We start from the raw sequence: 24,533 nt of genomic DNA, 5'->3' as shown, positions 1-24,533 counted from the left end.
GTGAGAGTGTGGGAGTTGGGGGGGGGGGGGTCTCATCCCACGTACTTCTCACGTAGGCGATTTCTACTGCCTTCTAAAGGTACACAAAGCCAACACACCAGGACGTCTTATCATATCCGGCAATGGGACCCTGTGAGAGAATCTCTCCAGCTATGTTGATGGCATCTTGAAACCTATTGTACACAGGACCCCCAGCTTCTGTCGCGACACTACAGATTTCTTACAGAAACTCTACACCCATGGACCAGTCGAACCGGGAACACTCATCACAATGGACATTGCAGCACTCGACATCAGCATCCCCCACAATAATGGCATCGTGGCAACAGCCTCAGTACTCAACACCAACAACTGCCAATCTCCAAACACCATCCTACAACTCATCCGCTTTATTCTCGATCATGTCTTCACCTTTGACAACCAGTTCTTCATCCAGACACATGGAACAGCCATGGGGACCAAATTTGCACCCCAATATGCCAACATCTTCATGCACAGGTTCGAACAGACTTCTTCTCTATGCAGGATCTCCAAACAACATTATACACCAGGTACATTGATGACATTTGTTTCCTCTGGACCCATGGCGGGGAGTCACTGATAAAGCTACACAGTGATAACAAGTTTCATCCCACCAAACTCACCATGGACTACTCTCATCTGTCTCATTCTTGCACACATGCATCTCAATCAAGGATGGACACCTCAGCACCACACTACCGCAAACTCACAGACAACCTCTCAATGCTACACTTCTCCAGCTTCCACCCAAAACATTAAAACAGCCATCCCCTATGGACAAGCCCTACATGTACACCAGATCGGCTCAGATGAGGAGGAATGTGACAGGCATGTCAGACTGGAAGTACTTATGATGCCCTCATAAGAACGGGGTACGATGCTCAACTCATCGACCACCAGTTCCGATGTGCCACAGCAAGGAACCGTAATGACCTCCTCAGGAAAGAGACACGTGCTGCAACCAACAGGGTACCCTTTGTTGTTCAGTTCTTCCCAGGAGCTGGAAAACTACCATATTCTTCGTGACCTGCAACATATTATCAATGAGGACGAGCACCTCACCAAGACCTTCCCACAACTCCACTGCTCGCTTTTAAACAACCGCCAAACCGCAAACAGTTCATTGTTCGTAGCAAGCTGCCCGGCTCTCAGGACAACTCCATTCAACCCTGTCACGGTAGGCGCTGCAAGATGTGTCAAAGTGTGGACATGGATACGACCATTACACGTGGGGACACCTCTCACCATGAATGTGGCAAGTACTTATGTGACTCAGACAACATTGTCTATCTTATACGTTGCAGGCAAGGATGCCCTGAAACATGGTACATTGGGGAAACCGAGCAAAGGCTACGGCAATGGATGAATGGGCACCGCACAACAATCAACAGACAAGAGTGTTCCCTCCCAGTTGGGGAACACTTCAACGGTCCAGGGCATTCGACTTCAGACCTTCGGGTGACCATCCTCCAATGCGGACTTCGGGACAGGCAGCAGCGAAAAGTGGCCGAGCAGAGGCTGATAGTTAAGTTCCATACCCATAGGGAGGGCCTCAACCGGGACCTTGGGTTCATGTCACACTACAGTTGACCACCATTGCACTAACACCACACACACACACAGACACTCCTACACACACAAGCACACATATACACAACACTCACATGCATCCTCTCAGAGAAGTAGACCACTCTATACTCACGCACACACACAGACACTCACAACCCCCACCGCAGACACACACACACACACACACAGATTTAAGACACTCTACACTCACATAAACACATATACACTCTCTCTCACTCAACCCCAGACACAGACACAGACATATATTTTGTGGGGTGAATATGTACTTGCAGAGTTACATTGTACTTTGCTCAAAAACTACATGAATTCATGTAAAAGTACATTATCTCACTTTTTAGATTAGAATCAATCTAAACATCATTGCATAGACAGAGAACACAGGGGGGCTAACACCAATTGCTAACAGTTAACCTGAGAATGGAACCTTTATTAATAAAACGTTTTGTGATTTGCAAACGAAAGAAGTGAAACTATCCATGGGTGTAGAGTTTCTGTAAGAAATCTGTAGTGTCGTGACAGAAGCTGGGGGTCCTGTGTACAATAGGTTTCAAGATGCCATCAACATAGCTGGAGAGATTCTCTCACAGGGTCCCATTGCCGGATATGATAAGACGTCCTGGTGTGTTGGCTTTGTGTACCTTTAGAAGGCAGTAGAAATCGCCTACGTGAGAAGTACGTGGGATGAGACCCCCACCCCCCCCCCCAACTCCCACACTCTCACATGCACCCCCTCACAGACAAGACACTGTATACACTCTCACTCTCGCACGCTCTCGCTCTCTCTCTCTCTCTCGCACGCGCGCTCTCAACCCCAACCCAGACAGACACATGCACACATACATATATTTTGTGGGGTGAATTTGTACTTGCAGAGTTACATTGTACTCTGCTCAAAAACTGCATGAATTCATGTAAAACTCTGTTATCTCACTTTTTAGATTTGAATCAATCTAAACATCATGGCCTAGACAGAGAGCACAGGGGGCTAACACCTTCAACATATTGGCTGGCTAACACCAATTGTTACAATTAACCTGAGAATGGAACCTTTATTTAAAAAAAGTTTTGTGATTTACACATGAAAGAAGTGAAACTATCATGGTATTCGTACAGATGAAAGACTCAACAGACAATCAAGGTATTTTTAATGTATAATTTCAGTTACATCACACTGTAAATTTTGCGATGAATTCTGTGCCCTTACAATTGTGTCCTCCACAATCACCTGATGAAGGAGCGACGCTCCGAAAGCTAGTGTACTTCCAATTAAACCTGTTGGACTATAACCTAGTGTTATGAGATTTTTTAACTGTGTACACCCCAGTCCAACACCGGCATCTACAAATCAAATGAATAGCTAATACATTGTGCAACCTGCCAGGAGGCATGACATTATATATCGAGAACTGCTAACAGTATTGATACTGGAGTGGGAAGCAAACAAAGGCAGCTTCTGAGTAGCAGTGCATGGAGGCCAACAGTTAAGGTGTGTCAGGCACATTGAAAGATTTGAAGGTGAGAATTAGCATTTTGGGTGGGTGTTGGGGGGGATTGGGCTAAGAAACTAGAAGCCCTTAGAGCTTGGTAACAACTGCCTTAATGTGATGGTAGGTGATAAAGATGTTTGTGAATTTTCCATAAGCTACAGTTTAGGTAGATTGATTTTTTTCAGCCTCCCTCATTTCAAACTTGAAGTTGGACAAAGCAAAAACATGAGGCTACAGCAAAAAGAAGAGCAAGAACTGTGGGTGCAGGCAGACAACATCAAAGTTATTCAAATATTTTCAATATCAAATGCAGCATCCCACAGAAATAAAAGGTTCACTAGAAAAAATATCCACAAGCAATACATTAGATGCTGTGATACTATTATGATTCCATGTCAAATCCCAGGGTGAAATCTAGACCATAAATTTCACTTTTGTTCTTACCATGGTGGTCAGTCATTAAACAGATTTACAAGAGGCTGCCAGTGTACTTTTTTGCAAAACAACAGACACGCAAAAGAAAGATGAACTGTGTTACACTATCACAAGAGGCATTTGAAATGGTCACATTACAAATATCAAAGATAAATTCAACCCTTTTATTCCAATAATACCTTAGAGATACCCACACGCAGTGAAGGGTCACCTGGCATCCACACTAAAGCTCCTTGTTTTTACAGAAGTGTTGGCTGAACAGTCGACATCCTTGGGATTATTTTTTTTTAGATTAGATTAGATTACTTACAGTGTGGAAACAGGCCCTTCGGCCCAACAAGTCCACACCGACCCGCCGAAGCGCAACCCACCCATACCCCTACATTTACCCCTTACCTAACACTACGGGCAATTTAGCATGGCCAATTCACCTGACCTGCACATCTTTGGACTGTGGGAGGAAACCGGAGCACCCGGAGAATACCCACGCAGACACGGGGAGAACGTGCAAACTCCACACAGTCAGTCGCCTGAGGCGGGAATTGAACCTGGGTCTCTGACGCTGTGAGGCAGCAGTGCTAACCACTGTACCACCGTGCCGCCCAGACTGATCAGAAACTCAACTGAACTATCACAAGCACAGTCGCTACAAGTGCAGGTCAGAGGCTAGGAACACTGCAGTGAGTAACTCGTCTCTCGACTTCCCAAAGCCTGTCCACCATCTACAAAGCACAAGTAGGTGTGTGATGGAATACCCACTTGCCTGGATGAGAGCAGCCTCAACAATACACAAGCAGCTAGACAAAGCAGTTCGCTCGATTGGCATTACATTCACAAGCATCCACTCCTTCTACCACCAACAGTCAGTACACACTACTGGTACTATCTACAAGGTGCATTGTAGAAGTTAACCAATGGTCCTCAGACAGCACCTTCCAAACCCACGACCATCTAGATGGAAAATGGCAGCAGATACATAGAAAAACCACCACCTTCAAGTTCCCCTCCAAGCCACTTGCCATCCTAACCTAGAAATACATCGCCATTCCTTCACTGTCACTAGGTCAAAATCCTGGAAATCCCTTCCTAACAGCATTGAGAGTCAATCCATAGCAAGTGGATTACAAAAGTTCAAGAGAACAGCTCATCACTACATTCTCAAGGGCAACTAGGGATCACAATAAATGCTGAGCAGGCAGTGAGCTCACATCCCACAAACAAATAATTTCTTAAAATGTTCTATCTGGCAAAAGGTCAGCATTTATACTATGTTACTTTCATTAGTCTCTTCCCAAGACCTTTAAACAGGTTAACTAGCAAATGAGCTGAGTTAACATGTCTTCAACAGTCTTGTAGAAGAATGTTTCTTTCTAACACCTAAGCATTCTTCTGTTTCTGGAATTTTCTTCTAAGTAACTCAGGACCTCACCCCTTCTTTACTAAATTAATAATAATATCTTTTCTGTCGGGAACCTCTTCTCTGACTGAACCTACTCCTGACTGACTTCTTCTGGATTGGTCTGATTTTCCATGTAACTGCACTCCTTTTGGCAGGCAACAGCAGTTTCTTTTTCCTAATGTACTGAACAGTTCACCTTAAAGAATTAAAGACCTAATTTAATTGCATGTAAACAAAACAAATCTCCAGACATTCCTAATTATATTTAGAACAAGCATAAAGTGAAACTTAATGATGGCCAATCCTCAATGCGAAAATGTAGAACTACAATTCAAAGTTAAAACTATACATCATTACTCACTTTAAAACATAAGTTCGCCAATAAATTATGAACCCTCACCAAGAAAGCAACAGAAGAATGAGTATAAAACATGCTGAAATAATCTGTAGAAATGACAACCAGTTTTTAATGTTAAAATTAGCATGCAAACTTATACTTGCATTTCAAACAATAAAAACATGCACATAAGGAAGGAAATGCATACAAAAGTTTAGTCTCATTTTGATGTCAGAAAACACCAAACTCTTGAGGTGATTGAGTATTCCTTAACTGTAAAAAGGAAGAAAAAGTATTTTCTTTCAAATAGCTACTTTTTTGGTGCTCTGGTGACTGTCAAAGAAACTTTCAGCTACTCAGGATAGGAGCATGGTGTGTAAGACAGGACATACAATGCAAAATTGAAGAGAAAAAAACTCAGCTGACAAAAACAGCCATATTATAAAGCAAGTGACATCAAATTTATGACATACAGTACATGTTATTTTAATTAAATATAATATTCAAGATTGAGGGATTATTAAATCTTTAAAGGACACAGTTACCAAAACAGCATAAAACTAACTTAGATATTGCAAAATGATGTTAATGCAAGTATCATAGCATTAATGCTATCAGGATATAGTAGCATGATGATAATGTTACTAGACTGGTAAATGCCATGATAAATGTGGAGCTTATGGACACAGGGTGAGATGCTGTTTGGGGGGTTGATGCAGGCTCAATGAGCCAAATGGCCTATATCGGCACTGTTGGGATTCTATGATTGTGTTATTTGGAGGCTTCAAGAGAGCGAGAGAGAGCGCGCGAGAGAGAGCGTGAGTTCAATGCCTCAATTTCCAAAGATAAAGGGTGGCATAGTAGCTCAGTTGTTAGCTCTGCTGCCTCTCAGTGCCAGGGTTGCAGGTTCAATTCCATTTTCAGTGACCATCTGAAGTTTGCATGTTCTCCCCATATTTGCTTGGGTTTCTGCTAGGTGCTGCGGTTTCCTTCTATAGCCCAAAGATGTGCAAATTAGGTGAAGTGGTTATTTTAAATTGCCCAATAGTGTCCAGAGATGTGCAGGCCAGGTGAGTTACCCATGGTAAATGTGGAGTTACAGGGATAGGGTGGGAGGGGAGTGTGGGTTTTGGGGGGGGGGGGGGGGGTTGGGGGGGGAATGCTGTTCAATGGGTCAGTGCAGACTTGAGGGACTGAATGGCCTCTTTCTGCACTGTAGGGATTTTCCGATTTTATGACTAGCCCACCATCCTAACCTATCTATATCCATTGTAAGGTTATTTCCTCACCACATTTTACCGTCCCGACTATTCTTGTGTTGTCAGCAAATTTGGCTATGGAGCCTTCTTTCCCTGTATCCAAGTCATTAATGTAGGTTGTAATTACCTGGGGTCCAAGGACTGAACTCCTGTGGCATCCTACTAGTTACATCTTGCCAACCAGAAAAATATTTATCCTGACGCTGTCTTCTGTCCATCAGCCAGTCATCTATCCAGGCTAATAAATTACCCCATATCCCATATGATCAAACCTTGTGAATTAACCTTTTGTGCAGCACCTTATCAAATGTGTTACGAAGTCCAGATAAATTACATCTGCAGTATCCCCATTATCCACTGTGCTTGTTAAATCTTCGAAGAACTCTAGCAAATTAGGCAAATATTATGCGCACTTTATAAAACCAGACTGACTCTGATGGAGTGTTTTGACTTTCCAAATGTCCTGATATTGCTTCCTCAAAAATTGATTCTAACAATTTTCCAACAACAGATGTTAAACTAACTGGTCTTTAATTTCCCACATTTTGCCTCCCTCCCTTTCTGAATTAGGGCGCTATATTAGCCATTTTCCAATTAGCAAAAATTCCCTGTTATCAGGGAATTTTAGAATATTGTAACCAATGGATCTACTATCTCTGCTGCCACTTCCTTTAATACCCTAGGATGTAGGAGGAGAAAGTGAGGTCTGCAAATGCTGGAGATCAGAGATGGAAATGTGTTGCTGGAAAAGCGCAGCAGGTCAGGCAGCATCTAGGGAATAGGAGAATCGACGTTTCGGGCATTAGCCCTTCTTCAGGAATCCTAGGATGTAGGCCATCAGGCATGGGGGACTAGTCTGCAATCCGAATAGTTTGCTTCGTACCTTTCCCTATCGATGTTGATTGTTCCAAGTTCTACCTTATCTATTGCCTATGATTTGCCCATTCTATCGCCCCCACCATGAAAACGGTGTTAATTCAGCATCTCTGCTATCTCAATGCTCCCCACTGCTAACTCTCCAGTTTCGTCTTCCAAGGGACCTTCGAGCACCCGAGCTACAAATCTTCTCACAAACTTTGGACCAACATTCACATTAGCGACAATCTTCACTTTTATATAACTATAAAAGCTTTCGCTATCTTTTTATATTTCGTGCTAATTTTCTTTCATAACATACCTTAGCTCTGGATTAATTTTTTTAGTATCCCTTTATGTCTGAAAATTTCCCAACATTCCAGCCCTGCCACTGGTTTTTGACTTTATATTGTCCTTGACCTCCTTGCTTAGCCATAGATGTTTGTTTTTACCCCCCCCCCTTACCTTTCTTTTTCATTGGGATATATTTTAGTTGTGAGGAATCGAGTTGCCCCTTAAACATCTGCTACGGCTCATCTGCCATCTAACCATTTAGCTTTCCTGCCCAATCTACTCAGGCCAATTCAGTCCTCATGCCTACACAATTTCCTTTGTTTAATTCCAGAACACTATTGTAGTACTCCACTTTCTCACCACCAAACTGAATTTTGAATTCTATCATTCTCCCTAGTGGATCCTTAATTATAATGCTGTCAATTAATCTCTCCTCATTACATAATACCAAACTCACAGTAGCTTGATCCCTGACTGTTTGCTGGAGAAGTATGTTGTGGAACCAATCTCTAGTACATTGAATGAACTGTGCCTCCAGGCTACCCTTGCCAATATGATTCTTCCAGTCTGTATGTATAATTAAAATCACCCATGATTATTGCATTAGTTTTCTTGCAAGCCTCTAATATTTCCTGGTTTATATTGTGCCCAACTACAGAACTACTCTTTGGAGACCTATAGATTACTCCTACCAAGTACTCCTTCCTTTTGCTATTTCTACCCAGACGGATTCCACATCTTTATCTCATGCTTATGTCATTTCTCATTACAGCACTTATCCCTTCCTTCACCAGCATAGCTACATCGCCTCGTTTTCTTTTCAGTCTCTTTCCACACTGCTGAGTACACCCGGATATTCCATTCCCAGACCTGGTCCCCTTGTAACCATGTCTCCATGATCTCTACTGAATCTTACGTTATATATTAATGATCTGGATGAAGGGACTGGGGGCATTCTAGCGAAGTTTGCCGATGATACGAAGTTAGGTGGACAGGCAGGTAGTATTGAGGAAGTGGGGAGGCTGCAGAAGGATCTAGTTTGGGAGAGTGGTCCAGGAAATGGCTGATGGAATTCAATGTGAGCAAATGGGAGGTCTTGCACTTTGGAAAAAAGAATACAAGAATGGACTCCTTTCTAAACGGTGAGAAAATTCATAAAGCCAAAAGTACAAAGGGATCTGGGAGTGCTAGTCGAGGATTCTCTAAAGGTAAACAGGCAGGTTGAGTCCATGATTAAGAAAGTGAATGCAATGTTGTCATTTATCTCAAGAGGGTTGGAATATAAAAGCACCGTTGTGCTACTGAGATTTTATAAAGCTGCGGTTAGGCCCTATTTGGAGTACTGTGTCCAGTTTTGGTCCCCACACCTCAGGAAGGACATACTGGCACTGGAGCGTGTCCAGCGGAGATTCACACGGATGATCCCTTGAATGGTAGGTCTAACATACGAGGAACGGCTGAGGACCCTGGGATGGTATACATTGGAGTTTAGAAGATTAAGGGGAGATCTAATAGAAACTTACAAGATAATACATGGCTTGGACAGGGTGGACGCTAGGAAATTGTTTCGATGAGGCGAGGAGACGAGGACCCGTGGACACAGCCTTAGAATTAGAGGGGGTAAATTCAGAACAGAAATGCGTAGACATTACTTCAGCCAGAGTGTGGTGGGCCTGTGGAATTAATTGTTACGGAGTGCAGTGGAGGCCGGGACGCTAAATGTCTTCAAGGCAGAGATTGATAAATTCTTAATGTCACAAGGAATTAAGGGCTATGGGGAGAATGCGGGTAAGTGGAGTTGAAATGCCCATCAGCCATGATTGAATGGCGGAGTGGACTCGATGGGCCAAATGGCCTTACTTCCACTCCTATGTCTTATGGTCTTACCCTTTTGTTTCTATTAGCGCTATTAACTCTAATTTTGTTTTGAATGCTTCATGCATTTATATGCAAAGTTTTTAAATTTGTTCCACTGTTAAATTTCTGTACTTTTTTTTATAATCCCTTGGTGCAAAAAGATATTCACCTGTTCTGTGTCTCACCTTTATTGTTAGGTAACCATCTGCCACCGCTAACCTGCACTCTTACCTCCTTAAGTTGGGTTTTCTAATTTTCCCTCCTCCCCATTTAGTTTAAAGCCCAGTCTATAGCACTAGTTATGCGATTCGCTAGGACTCTGGAACCAACATGACTCAGATGAAGATTGTCCCATCGGAACAGGTCCCTTCTTTCCCAGTACTACTGCCAATGTCCCATGAATTCAAACCCATTTCTCCCACACCAATCTTTGTGGCAAGCATTTACCTGTTTGAGCCTGTGCCCATTAAGTATCCGATTCTCATTATCTACCTGACATATTTCTTTTAAAAAAAAACTGACCCAACAACGTCCTTTAGATAAAGAAATCTATCAGCGTTTCCTAATTTGGTCTGAATGATTCCAACCCCAGAGCACTATGGTTTATGTGCAAGAGCTTATTGCAATTGCCTGACAAGTCACTCAGTTAAATGTGATTAGGAACAGAAAATAAATGCAAAGCAATACTGCACATTAAATAATTTTAACAAAGCTATAATTTCCAAATTCAGATGTTCACACCACTTGCTGGAGCACAGGAACGTTACTGTGTCGTGACAATGGACATATATTGGTAGAAGGTTGGGCTTAAACAATTAACAAAATGCTACTTTTAATAGTATTAAATGCTGAGATGTTAATATGCAAAGTACAGAGAAATTTCCAAAACAAACTAGAAGCATGTCAGTTCTCATCTTAAATGTTGAAAGAAAAATTTTGTAACGATGGTACAACACATCATTTCTGAAAATATTAAATTTAAAATTATTCAAATGGAATTCTGAAAAATGTGCTAAGACAAAATTATGCAAGGAGGAAATAGTCGTCATGATAAAGCTTTACAAACAAAAGTTCTGAAGGGTCAATGGTCCCTAAATGTTTCTCTCCACAGATCCTGCCAGACCTGCTGAGATTTTCCAGCATTTTCTGTTTTTGTCTCATTTCAAACATGCACCTGTTTGATTCTAAGTTCCAAATGCAGGTGGTAAAATATTCCAACATTCATCACCAAATGACTGGCCTCGATATCCTTGACAAATGGAACCACTAAGTCTTATAGGATCCCAAGATGAGAATCCTGGATCTCACAAGGTGATCAAATTTCTGTCATTCGTTATTAGATGCCTTTATTTTACTGTAAATGTTAACATTCTGGAATATACTTTCTATAACTTCATACCTTTAAGAGTAAGGTTTTGAAGACAAACAAGCTGTTTGAGATAAATTACAAAGAAAGCACTGTCGGAAGAAAATGGTTACTGGTCAGGGGCTCTTACTTGCCTCTAACCTTCAAAAGGGAAAGGAATGGATAAGATGGATGACTAGGGCTAAGGTGGCTGACAGCAGAGCTAGAGGTTGAGTAGTAAATCAAAAGAAAGAGAGGATATGTACTAGGAGTGAGGGAAATGAAATATGGGAAAATGCCTAGGTAGGGATACATTGGGTGTCAAGAAAGGGAATGAATTTTTCAAAATTGAAATCCCCCATCTAAATGCAGTCTGGTGATCTATTTGTCTGCCAAACTTCATAACCATCCAAAGGAAATTAAAGTAATGCAGAAATGCAGAAGGTGAAAATAGAGAGAAACAGCATTAATGCACACCAGTATTAAGAAAAAGAATATATTCCCCAATTTAACATGTGTAATAACACTGGAGTTCAACCAAAGGATACTTCCCTCCTCACATCCACATGAACTCCCTCCAGCAAAAAGAAATTCAACTATGATTCAAAAAGTAACATTTCAGGAGATTGCTTTTGGTTTTTAACGGGTTAGCTTCTGCAAACATAGCAAAAACGTATGAAGGTTTGTTCTTCACATAATAATGGTACACACATTCTAATCCCTAAAGAACAATGACTTTTACTCATTTAGACAATCTTTACATCTTGCCAAAACTAATTTGCAATTGAAGCCTAAATTGTTTAAATTAATCTCAAAGTGCATGTGGCCTCTCAAGGGAACTTCAATTAGAATGGCAACAATCCAAGCAGTTTATTGACTGACCACTAGATGTTGGCGAGGTTATATAATATTCCTAAATGTTTACAGTTTAATTGCTGTTTTAAAAAGCTAATAAAAACCTGTACTCAATAAATAGATGCACATGTAAAATATTAGAAAGGCAAAACACGAATGGCTTAAAAATAAAATTTTACTCTGGAACTTCGAAAAAAATCGGCAGCTGTAGCACACAAATTTGAGTGAAGTTTGGAATGACAGGCAGTTCTATTAATACCTATTCAGATGAATTGACCAACAAAATACAATCAGATTTATTCCTCAATGCTGAAATTTTCTTCAAACCATTTCAGGACTTCCTCATTTTCAAATCAAACTAAATTTATACGAAAAAAAACAACTATTAAACATGTGTGTTCAAAGTTCTCTGCTCCTTTCACCCACACAAACACAACCTCCCACTGAAACTGCTACACTTTTCTCTTTCAGGTCTGTTGTTACAACACTGGGTAAACCCTTCTGCTTAATTTAAACCCAGCAACACAGAAGAGAAGAGATTTATCCCATACAGCAATCTGCAAAAATCGAGTGGCCAAGGACTATTTAAAAGTAAAATTTAACAACTTTATTTCTTAAAGTATAAGAGAGAACAATTAACTAACCACTATTTACAATTTCTTTCTCTAACCTATCTTTTACCTTCCCTTCTATCATACTAGTCCGATAAAACTCCCAATTAAAATTTACAAAATTTACAAAACAGGCAGCTGCAGGTTCTTTTTCCTGTGTCATCTTTTCTCCTGGTTAGGAATTTCTGCATTACAGGTTACTGATCAAAAAGGGACTTAAGAGATTTACTTTTTCCAAGTAGTATCTTACATGCTAGGATGTGGCAGATCTCCTCTCGACTGCTCAATTTTCCCCCAGTCAATATACCCAGAGTATCAGATCGTGTCATTGGTTTTAAAGATTGTCAATATACTCAATTCAAACTTGATTGGAAAATGGAATTTTATTTGGGGTATAATTTAAACTGATTGGCCGGATTCAAATTTGCTTTTGTCTCCAGGCAACAAGCTACTCGAGTTCCCAAAAGAGAAAATGCTGGAAAATCTCAGCAGGTCTGTCAGCATCTGTAAGGAGAGAAAAGAGCTGACTTTTCAAGTCTAACTGACCCTTTGTCAAAGCTCCTCGAGTTGTTCAACTCAGTGTTACACACATCGTTGCTTTATTACGAGCTGTCCAGTAGTTCTACTGCTTTTAACTCTCTTAAAAGGTATACCCACATCTTCATAACGGGTCTCACCCCGATTATCAAGCCTGCTGAGAATGATTATTTGTTGTTGGTAAACTGACCTCTACCTGGCAGAGATTGAAATGGAATTCTCCAACACTACTTCCTACTTTTCTTGAACCATGATCCCAATTATCAAGGGATTGTTTCAAGAACAATCACAGATCTTATGGCTTCCCAAGATCTTTCCTATATAACTTCCTCCTCAAATGCACAACTTCATACAACTCACTACCTCCTTTCCAAGATCCATAAACACACTGCCCTGGTAGACTCATCATTATAGCCTGCTCCCGTCCCACTAATTTGTTATTTTTTAAACTTTGACTTTATTTTCTTCCCCTTGTTCAGGGTTTCTCAACATATATTAAAAATTTTCCATTAATATCCTGTCAGAAGGTTTCAATTTCCTAGCCGTGTCTCATATTTGTAGTAGATGGCCAATCTCATTGATAAACATAAGATGAACGGCTAAGGATGCTGGAATTGTATTCATTAGAGTTTAGAAGGTTGAGGGGACATCGAATAGAAACTTACAAGATAATGCATGGCTTATAAAGGGTGAATGCTGCGAAGTTGTTTCCGTTATGTGGGAACACTAGGACCCTTGGACACAGCCTCAGGGTTAGAGGGGGTCAATGTAGAACGGAAATGGAGAGATATTTCTTCAGCCAGAGTGATGGGCCTGAGAAATTGATTGCCACGGAGTGCAAAGGAGGCCAGGACTTTAAAATGTCTTCAAGACAGAGATTGATAAATTCTTAATCTCGCAAGGAATTAAGGGCTACGGGGAGAGTGCGAGTGGGTGGAGTTGAAATGTTCATCAGCCATGATTGAATGGCGGAGTGGATTCGATGGACCGAATGGCCTTTCTTCCACTCCTATGTCTTATAGGTCCCATTTATAGGCCATGTTGAACCAGATTTGGGAATTCACAAACCATTTCAAGCAACTAAGAACAGACAGAGTGCAAGATGGATTTGTAACTGGAATTGGAGGACATGTAGTCTCTCTTTGTCTGTTTTCTTTTAGAGTCAAAGGGCATAACATAATAATAACAGATTCATGTAAGATAGAAACAGGCCCTTCAGCTTACCATTTCTATACAGATCAACAAACTCCATAATCCCATTTTACCTGAACTTGGCTCATACCCTATTATGCCTGGCATTTTAAGTACTCATCCAGATGCTTCTTAAATGTTGGGACAGTACCTGTCTCCACTGCCTTCTCAGGCAGCATGCTCCATAGACTCTGGATGAAAAACACTTTCCTCTGACCTCCTCACCTTAAACTTACGCCCTCTGGTCTTATACATGTCTGCCATGGGGAAGAGATTCTCACAATCTACTATCAGTGCTCATAATTTTGTCTACCTCAACCAGATGACCCCTCAGCCTCCTCTATTCCAAGGAAAACAAACCCAGCTTATTTCTCTCTACCTCCGCTCCTCCCTCACCTCAACCCTCTCCCAAACCTTTGGAATAAAGTGCCTTTTCCTGCAATAGCAAAACTTCTGAAGATTCAAGTACAGAACGGGTATTTCTTTCCAGGGACAATATTCCTCAGAAGTTCCAATCTTTAAAATTATATAACACCTTCAAGCTAAAAAAAAAATCTTTAAGGTTTCAGCATAAGGTATACAACAAAGACTATTGTCCTTAATAACATCAGGGCTATACTGGAGAAATATTCCAAAACAAGCTCAGCCTTCATTCAATTTGTTCTAATACCGTTACAACATTGGCCATTATTTGGCCAAGTGAAAAATTGTTCAGGCATTTTTGTCCACAAAAAGCAGAGTAAATTCAGTTCAACAAATTGTTGATTAATCAGTTCATACTCATTCAGCAAAATGATACGAAAGGTTGCAAGTGCTATTGGAGATGGTTGGACTGTACTGTCACTCTCGTCCCATAGTTCTACAGGTTGCAACATAAAATTGAATGCTTTCTCAATGTTAGTCTTAGAAATGAAAACAAATACAAAACCAAATCAACCTGGCTTATTTAATAAACAAAACTATTGATTTGTTAAAATACAAAATCCAAATATTCAGAATTGGTTAACTGAGTCTTAGGAAAATAAGAATGTTCACTCCTGTAAATAATTCAAAGCCAAACATTTTGGGTAAAATGGGAAAAAATAATTTTTCTCCCAGGAATTCATTTCAAGAAAAGAGATACTTCCGGGCCAACGGTAGCTGATCTTTGAAGGCAAAAAGGATAAAAGGTGTAGAACCAGAGACTCTTGATTTGGTGCTCTCATACATGTTCAAGCTGCAATTGCACACAGTTGTCAGTGGACACACTCTTGCAGAAGAACAGATTAGGTTCACACCCCAATCTCTCACCCAAGGGTGTTTCAGAAATTGGACACACAAGTACATGAAGGGGAGACACAGGTGGGGGCTGAAAATAGATTCAATTGATTATAATTGAAAGCAGTTAGAGTCTGCAGATATGTTTGGAGACAACATAGATACAACAGAAAGAAGTTACAATAAGATGACGTAGAATTGAGTGATACAAGTCATCATTTGACCCACTGAGCAGCCAAAGCTGAATTGTACAATAAACCTTGACAGCACATTTGAAGGAAAATTCTGATGCAGAAATTTACAATGGGAAAAGAAGCAGCTTGTTGTCAAAAAAAAAAAGCATGCTTAATGCAAGGTTTTCTACAGATGATTATGAATGAACCATTCATTATATTTCTCACAACAAATTAGAAGAAATGTATTTCAGTATTAGAAGTTTTGTACCAGAGTAGAAAATGGCTTTATTTAACTGAAGGTGAAATAAGATTTCTAGAAACCAGATTGGGATCATGAAAAGCAAATACTGGATGTAATCTTATTCAAGATGGAAGCAATTTATTAAAAAATAGCCAGAAGGGAGAGCGTTTTTATTAATAAAATGTTAAAACTGGGATTTTAAAAATAAACTTGGGATAATTCATTAATGCACCAAGAATGACATGGTTTATTAATAATTTGTTTAAAATCAGCAATTTTAATTTTTATGAAAAAAATTTGTACAATGAACAGGAAGAATAATAAAGAAAACATCCAAGAGGAAAGGGGAGGACAAGAAAAGTACATTTTAATAATCAATATGGAGAATGAAAAGTTTAATTGTAACTGCAAATTGAAAAGGAAAAACAGTTGGCTGAGGAAGCTCTGATCTGGGAGAAATGGACAATTATTTAAGAGTGAATTGCAAAGGCCATCACAGAAGAGATCACCAGTAATAGAATTAATGTGAAATTTCAATGATGAAATCTAAAACGACTGAAGCTGCAAGTTAAAATATCAAAGGGCTGATATGTTTCACCAGGGAAATGCAACAATTTACTTTTTAGGGACTGAAAATCATGGACAAAAGGATGTATTTATACAAGTCTGGGATTACACTAATGGGAGAATGCTGATAATATTTAATAATAGGGCTTATGGGATCAAATGGGACCAGCAGACCCATCTTAGAGACACGTATCAGGAAGTACCAGCTCACGACTGGAGGTCTGCAATAACATCACAACAAATCTGTTAACATACAGATTTACTTGTACAGCTTTAATTATGTAAGAGGGTATGTAGGGTATCTTGATCTTAGAGTAGGATAAAAGGTCGGCACACTGAGGGCCGAAAGGCACGTACTGTGCTGATCTATGTTCTACGATCCAACTAAAAGTGGCGCTCAAAAACTGTAAATAAGAAACAAAGCCTGAGGGTGTGAGCTTGTAAAAAAAACAATTAGATATCTATAAATAAACAAAATCTAGCATTTAAATTGTTAAAGTAGTAAGAAGTCACACCTGCTAGAGATCTTCAGCTCAATAAGCAGCAACAATTAATAATTTAACTGATGAAGACACTACACTTGCAAAGGCTGCCAATATTTGGTTGACAATATATGGGAACTCCTTTCCAAGACTGAACAATCTTTCTCACAAATGACTTTGGATTTTGAGATTACGGCTTTCAAGACTGAAATAAACATGTGTTAGGTCAACTATTAAGGAATGTAAAACAAAAAGGTAGAAAAATAAAGTGTAGGTGTATATTAACCACCATCTAACTAAATGGAGGAGCATGCCCAAGTGCCGAACTGCCAATTCCTGTTTTACATTCCCATCACTGCTCAAATTCAAACATACTTTGAAGAATCAGATTAAGTTTCAGTCAGCAGTTTGCAATAAAATGTGCAAATTTCGACCCTGCCAAATGTTTCATGCAACCTAGTAAACTTTCTAAAAACATTATTCTAATTGATAATGTATCACTATTGCAGTAATTGAAGTTAAGATGCTGAGTATTCTAAAAAATCCTGCATAAATAAAAGCTTGGCTTTTTTTTTGCCTCATGGTCAAAAATTCCATACTTTTCCCGAAGGTAAAGTTGAGTTGAAAGAGGCACAAGTCAGTTGCCAAAATAAATAGGGACACTCAAATGCTACAGGTAATTTCTGAACATATTCCAGATATTGAAGTTAGGTCAATTTATGATCAATTCCCTGCCTGCAAAATTAACCAGAAAGTACAATATGTAAAACCCCAAGTCTTGAGGATCTCTCTCCCACAAACAGTTCTTTGTATGATGTACATTAAATGCAATGACTGCTTTTGGGCAAATACGAAGAGCTTAGACTCAGGCCATATGCTCCTAAAAGGCTTACAAAATTTCAAGATATGGATCTTCTATTTACTAGACCTTGCTTAAGGCCAAAATGAGCTGAATACACTACTGGAGTCAGCACTGAACTAGAAGAAATCAGAAAGAGGATAAGGCAAGGCCAAGGAGAGATTTATTAGATGCAGATGAACACTTTCAAATGAGAGATCACTTGGACCTTGAAACATTTGAGATACTCAAGACAAGTCAAAATGTACACATGTATAAGGCAGCATTTTACTTTCCATTACTTTCTTTTGATTCCAAGTGTCAAGGAGTTAATCAAAAAAGGGTTTAATACACAAATCAGAACACACAGAAGCAGAGGAAGAACAGTAGAGTCAGACTGATCTTTCTGAAGACCAAGACATATCAGATGAACACACCTGTTTCCTTCCCAAATGATGCCAATTAATGATTTCCATGTTTACCACAGAATATAAAAGTCGTGTGGTAGTGGTAGGTTGGCATCTATTAATAACAGTTGTAAATAGAAAGAGAGATTGTTATATTTTAAGAGGAAATTTTCGTTAGCAAGTTCACATTTCTGGTTTGAGGTGAACTGCAAGCACATATTTGAAAAGGGAATTTGTGCAACACCAAAAATCATTAGTCTCTGAAATGACTTTCCAAACCTCAAGCCTTTTTTTAAAATGCATCCACTGAGAAAGAAAACAACACTACTAATGATCATCAATAGCTGTAAAAGTTCGAAAATAGGGCAAGTGAAATTTGATGCCTGGTTCAGGCATTTAGCAAAACAAACGCTAATTTTGTTTGTGTGACTTTTATTGAATACAGAAAGACTATCCCAGAAGACAACAAAAAGGGAGGAAATATTTAGCTGATTAGAGATTAATGCACAGATGAATATCAATTGCCTGTACAATACAGAAATAGCTAACCTCACAAAAACAAACAAATTAAAACAATTCTAAACTGAACGATGCACTCAAGACTGGGAAACCAGAAAGCTGGTTCACTTTCAAAAGAAGTCAAAACTTTTAAAAAGAAAAAAAATGCAAAACTTCAGTGTAAATGGAATACTAGTTGATTTAAATTTTCAACAGTGTCTTCCATTAAAGAAAATGAAAAGAGCTAACTTTCAGTGGTCAATATCTAATTATAAAGTTAAAAATCACAACACCAGGTAGTAGTCTAAGAGGCTTAATTGGAAGCACTCGCTTTCGGAGCACCTGATGAAGGAGCAGTGCTCTGAAAGCTAGTGCTTCCAATTAAACCTGTTAAACTATTACCTGGTGTTGTGTGCTTTTTAAACTTTGTACACCCCAGTCCAACACCGGCATCTCCAAATCATGTTTAATTATATACTGTGATTTAGGAGTTTTTTTTTTTAAAAAGATCCTTTTCCCTGAATGCAAAGAAAAAATTGCAAGTACTTTGTTTCCACTAATTCTTTCTCCCTCTTCCCCTCTCAAAGGGTAGAGATTAGGGGACAAAAATTTGCCAGTATAACCAACTGCAACCTGGCTTCCTCACCCTGAGTATTATTTCATTAGCTGTAACTACCTAATGTATTCTTCCCTATCTAGAAATCGTCATACCATTCAGAATTGGAACTGAAGGTGTGTGGGGAAAATCAAGTACAGCATAGGTGCTCCAACACAACAGGAGGAAGAAAACAAACCATATGTTAATTTTTCAGTGCTCTTCTCAGACACACCACAATAGCTACTTAGAGGGCCATCAACTGAATCTTGGACAACAGTCGCCTTTGTTTCCTGCTGCCTTCAAGTAAGGTACAAAAGAAAAACATTAAAACAGGCAAACACATGCAAGTAACAGTTAATATTCTTGTGAAAATTATGTGTGACAAGTATCCTGTGAATTCAAGTTCCTATACTCAGATGTTTCCATCCACTTCTAAAAGCATAGTTTTAAAAATAAAAAATATTTCCTTACCTTTTTCTTACTACAGTATATCTGCCATTTCTTTTCTGCAGGAAGTGCAAACATTGCTTCCCTGTGTTTATCAGTAAGATCAAGTTCATCCTAGGAAAATAAAATATAAAGTTAAAATCTTAGAAAATACAATATAACCAAATACAAATATTTAAGCACTTGTACTACTAATAAGCTTCATCATTTGTAGTCTAAACAAGTATTTTTCATTAAGCCATCATCTCTTGTACCAAAGAGTAAAATGGCCAAGACTGACTAAATTGAAAATCTGCCCTTTCAGTTCACGTAAAATACTTTGCAAAAAATTAACGTTTTAGAAAATCTCCAGCCTACTCTAAAGCCACAAAACGAGATATAATTCCACACAAATTGGGCCCAGCACTAAGAGTTAAGAATGGCAGGTGTAAGATGAGACAGCATATTACAACTAAGAACATATTTGTGAGTCTGATTCATGGCACTAGTTTTTTGTCAAAAAACATAAGGCAGCAGAGGATACGTTTTATGTAGCATCCAATTTATTCATCTTTAAATATAACAAACCCTCCCTGGAATGTTGCATGCTGTAGCTTCATCCTGTACTAATCTGAACCCAAGGTGGTTGGAAACAGAATGTGCCATTGCTTGTAATTTCATTTTTATGGTCAACAACGTACCCAACATCGTAACATTTTAAGACGAACATCATAACCTGCAGTAAGGTGAAATGGACATTTAAATATGTACAAAAACGCACAAAGAACTATCGAGCTGTATGGATAATGACTGTTATTATGCTTGGGATTAAATCATAGTTCAGGTGACTAACTTACTTGTACAAAATTAGCAGAGCCAATTGAGATATTTATATGGATGTCATAATTCTCAGGCTTTTGGAAGGGAAAAGAAAACAACTTGTATTCCACCTCTGCATCACAATTCAAAGACTCAGCAAATAATCACATGCTTGGGCACTGGGCAAGGACACAAATTAACGCTGCAATGAAACTCCTTCCATTCATACTCACTAGCATCACTCACTTTTTAAAAATGCTCAGTTCAGTAAGATATTGATTGCCAGTCAGTGACCACAGTCCATCAACAAGTAGGGTGGCAGCCAGTGAACAGAGAAAAAGGATTAAAACAAATTAAATATGAAGCCTAATATTCTGATCAGTGGCAGCAATCACTCTCAATAACGAGTGTGATAGCCCAAGAAATTCTGCATCACTAGTCATAGGTTTTGTGGGTCGTGTGGCTGATGAACCCAATTTTAGAGCCACATCTCTGACCACACGTTCAGCAGGTGTTTCCAGGAGCTGTTTTCTAATATTCAAGGCAAAGAGTGAGATAAACTTGGATTTTGCAGTAGACATAATTACAAAACAGATCAGTGTTCATGATCATTACTCTGAAACCGGAAAAAAAAAACCTCGAGTCCACAAATATGTAGCTAATTGCAGAAACCATCACACTGCTATCAGTGATTCTTCTATTCTTCGCCAAAAGGTGCTGAAATACAGCCAGATTGCATTCAATTAGACAACATAGAACATAGGGCCTGTATGTGCTGTATTGCTCTTTGGCCCTCGATGTTGCGCCGACCTATGAACTAATCTAAGCACATCATCATCAGCCTACACTAACCCATCATCATCCATATGCTTTTCCAAGGACTGTTCAAATGCCCCTAATGTGGCTGAGTTAACTATAATGGTAGTGCAGGGTATTTGACACCTTTACCACTCTGAGTAAAGAACCTGCCTCTGACATCTGTCTTAAATTCATCACCCCTCAATTTGCAGCTATGATCCTCTGCACAAGCAGATGTGACCATCCTAGGTAAAGACTCTCACTGCCCACCCTATCTAATCCTCTGATCATCTGATATGTCTCTATTAAATCGCCTCTTAGCCTTCTTCTCTCCAATGAGAACAGACTTATCTCATAAGACCTTCCCTCCAGACCAGGCGACATCCTGGTAAATCTCCTCTGCACCTTTTCCAATGCTTCCATTCTTCCTATATTGGGGCGACCAGAACTGCATAATCCAAGTGAGGCCGCACCAGCGTTTTGTACAGTTGCAGCATGACGTCACGGATCTGGAACTCAATCTCTCTACCAATAAAACCTAACACCGTCTGCCTTCTTAACAATGCTATCAATCTATGTGGCAACTTTCAGGGATCAATGTACATGGACACAGAGATCCCTGTGCACATCCACACTACTAAGAATCTTTCCATTGACCTAGTATTCTGCCTTCCTGTTATTCTATCAAAAGTGAATCACCTCACAATTGAATTGGGAGGAGGATGTAGGAGATTACAGGGTGACCTGAACAGGTTAGGTGTGTGTGGACAGATGCATGGCAGATGCAATTTAATGTGGATAAATGTATGGTTATTCACTTTGGTGAATAAGGCTGATTACTACCTAAATGGAGTCAAGTTAGGTAAAGGGGCAGTACAAAGAGACCTGGGTGTTCTTGTACACCAGTCAATGAAGGTAAGCTTGCAGGTACTGCAGGTAGTGAAGAAAGCAAATAGCATGCTGGCCTTCATAACAAGAGGGATTGAGTATAGAAGCAAAGAGGTTCTTCTGCAGCTGTACAGGGCCCTGGTGAGACCACACCTAGAGTATTGTGTGCAGTTCTGGTCTCCAAATTTGAGAAAATACATTCTGGCTATTAAGGGAGTGCAGCGTAGGTTCACAAAGGCAATTCCTGGAATGGCAGGACTATGTTGAAAGATTGGAGCGACTGGGCTTGTATACCCCTGAGTTTAGAAGACCAAGAGGGGATCTGATTGAGACGTGTAAGATTATTAAAGGATTGGACACTCTGGAGGCAGGAAACATGCTTCCGCTGATGGGTGAGTCCCAAACCAGAGGACACAGCTTAAAAATAAGGGGTAGGCCATTTAGGACAGAGATGAGGAGAAACCTCTTCACCCAGAGAGTGGTGGGTGTGTGGAATGCTCTGCCCCAGAAGGCAGTGGAGGCCCAGTCTCTGGATTCGTTTAAGAAAGAGTTGGAGAGAGCTCTCAAGGATAGTGGAATCAAGGGTTATGGAGATAAGGCAGGAATAGGATACCGATTGAGGATGATCAGCCATGATCATAATGAATGGTGGTGCAGGCTCGAAGGGCAGAATGGCCTACTCCTGCACCTATTGTCTATAATTAGCTGCATTGAACTCCAATTGCCACCTTTCAGCTCAGTTCTGCAGTTATAGAGTCAGAAGGTCATCGAGATATACAGCACAGAAATAGACCCTTTGGTCCAACTTGTCCATGCCAACCAGATATCCCAACCCTATGTAGTCCCACCTGCCAGCACCTGGCCCATGTCCCTCCAAACTCTTCCTATTCATGTACCCATCCAGATGCCATTTAAATTTATCAAAGTCTCCCTGCAACACTCTTCCACACTGTTCACCACTCCACAGACTTTAATATCATCCGCAAACTTACTAACTCATCCACTTATGCCGCGTCCAAGTCATTTATAAAAATGACAAACAACAATGGTCCCAAAACAGATCCTTATGGCAACCACTCGTAACCAGACTCCAGGCTGAATATTTTCCATCAACCAACACTCATTGCCTTCTTACAGAAAGCCAGCTTCTAATCCAAACTGCTAATTCACCTTCAATCCCATGCCTCCACATTTTCTCCAGTAGCCTACCATGTGGAACCTTATCAAAGGCTTTAATGAAGTCCATGTACACCATGTCAACTCTCCTCCCTCACCCACATGCTTGGTCACCTTCTCAAAAAGCTCAATGAGGTTTGTGAGACACGAACTGTCCTTGAGGAATCCATGTTGAGTATTTCCAATCAAATTGTTGCTTGTTAGATGATTATAAATCCTCTCTTATAATCCTTTCCAAAACTTTTCCTACAACAAGCATAAGGCTCACTGGTTGATAATTACCTGGGTCATCTCTACTGCCATTCTTGAACAAGGGCACAACATTTGCAATCCTCTAGTCCTCTGGTACTAAACCTGTAGACAATGATGACTCAAAGATCAAGGCCAAAGGCTCGGCTATCTCCTTCCTAGCTTCCCAGAGAGTTCTCAGAAAAATCCCATAATTTCAATGCTATTGGTCTTGCTGTAAAAATCTTTAAATAGTCACAAATAGGTGGTTAAAAGGCACCTCAAGTTTAGAAAAAATATTTCTGGCTCCGAAAACAAATTCCATGTTTGTAAAATGTCAAACTGCATTTCATTAAATAACTATAGCTTTTTTTTCCAAGATTTATGGTAGTTCAGCTTCTGCCTTAATTCCATGTACATATCCCAATCATTCAGTTTTGCACTCCAAAATTTAATTACAGGTGAAGGGCTCCCCCCACTGACTTGGTATCAGGTTCAGAGGCCTGGATTCAAGACAACCTGCTCCAGAGATGCAAACTAATACCTTTGAACAGGTCGATCAGAAAATTTCTAACATCTGGTAAGGGAAAGAACACACCACAAAAGATACATCCTTATGGCCAGCTGAACTTGAAAACATGCCCACAGAATCACTAATGTTTGGTTGTCACCACGAAAAAGGTGGCCTTGGCTCACCTCATTATTAAATACAAACTTAACTTTGGCTATCTATTCATTATTGGCCTATCACCTCCACGATGTGTGTCTGGGTAAACTTTCATTACTTGAGTGTCAAGGCAACCACTAAGTATGTGACAGCTCAAGACTGGCAGATATGTTAAATCTAATTTTACCACAGATGGCAATTCATGACAGCACATAGAGTAATTAAACAATCAATCCATTTGTCAGACATAACTTATAGTACTGAAGGAATTTAGTAGGTGCTGCTCAAAATTAAAATATCCTGCAAGGACTGGGGAGGATTTTTCAATAATTTATTTTCAGCATAGTCAGCCAACTCCAATCACATGCACATTAAGGGTATACTTCAGAGTCAA

The 24,533-nt window shown here is 39.8% G+C and overlaps 1 protein-coding gene and 1 long non-coding RNA gene across 6 annotated transcripts in view; one reads left to right on the top strand and one right to left on the bottom strand.

Moving 5' to 3' along the window:
• The window catches only part of daam1a (dishevelled associated activator of morphogenesis 1a), a 183,900-nt gene that overhangs the window by 56,252 nt on the left and 103,115 nt on the right, over window positions 1–24,533 (bottom strand). For all 5 annotated transcript variants that reach the window (XM_043697780.1, XM_043697779.1, XM_043697783.1 and 2 more), the window contains one exon: window positions 19,609–19,698. In XM_043697780.1, the coding sequence (XP_043553715.1) occupies window positions 19,609–19,698 (90 nt within the window). The remainder of the gene's footprint in view (window positions 1–19,608; window positions 19,699–24,533) is intronic.
• Window positions 10,677–24,109, top strand: LOC122553657. The gene is made up of 3 exons (XR_006312786.1): window positions 10,677–10,845; window positions 12,206–12,325; window positions 23,934–24,109. It is a non-coding gene; the product is annotated as an uncharacterized LOC122553657 (long non-coding RNA).

Source organism: Chiloscyllium plagiosum, chromosome 10 (assembly GCF_004010195.1).
Source record: "Chiloscyllium plagiosum isolate BGI_BamShark_2017 chromosome 10, ASM401019v2, whole genome shotgun sequence".
NCBI lineage: Eukaryota > Metazoa > Chordata > Chondrichthyes > Orectolobiformes > Hemiscylliidae > Chiloscyllium > Chiloscyllium plagiosum.
This window is presented reverse-complemented; position numbering and strand designations above follow the sequence as displayed.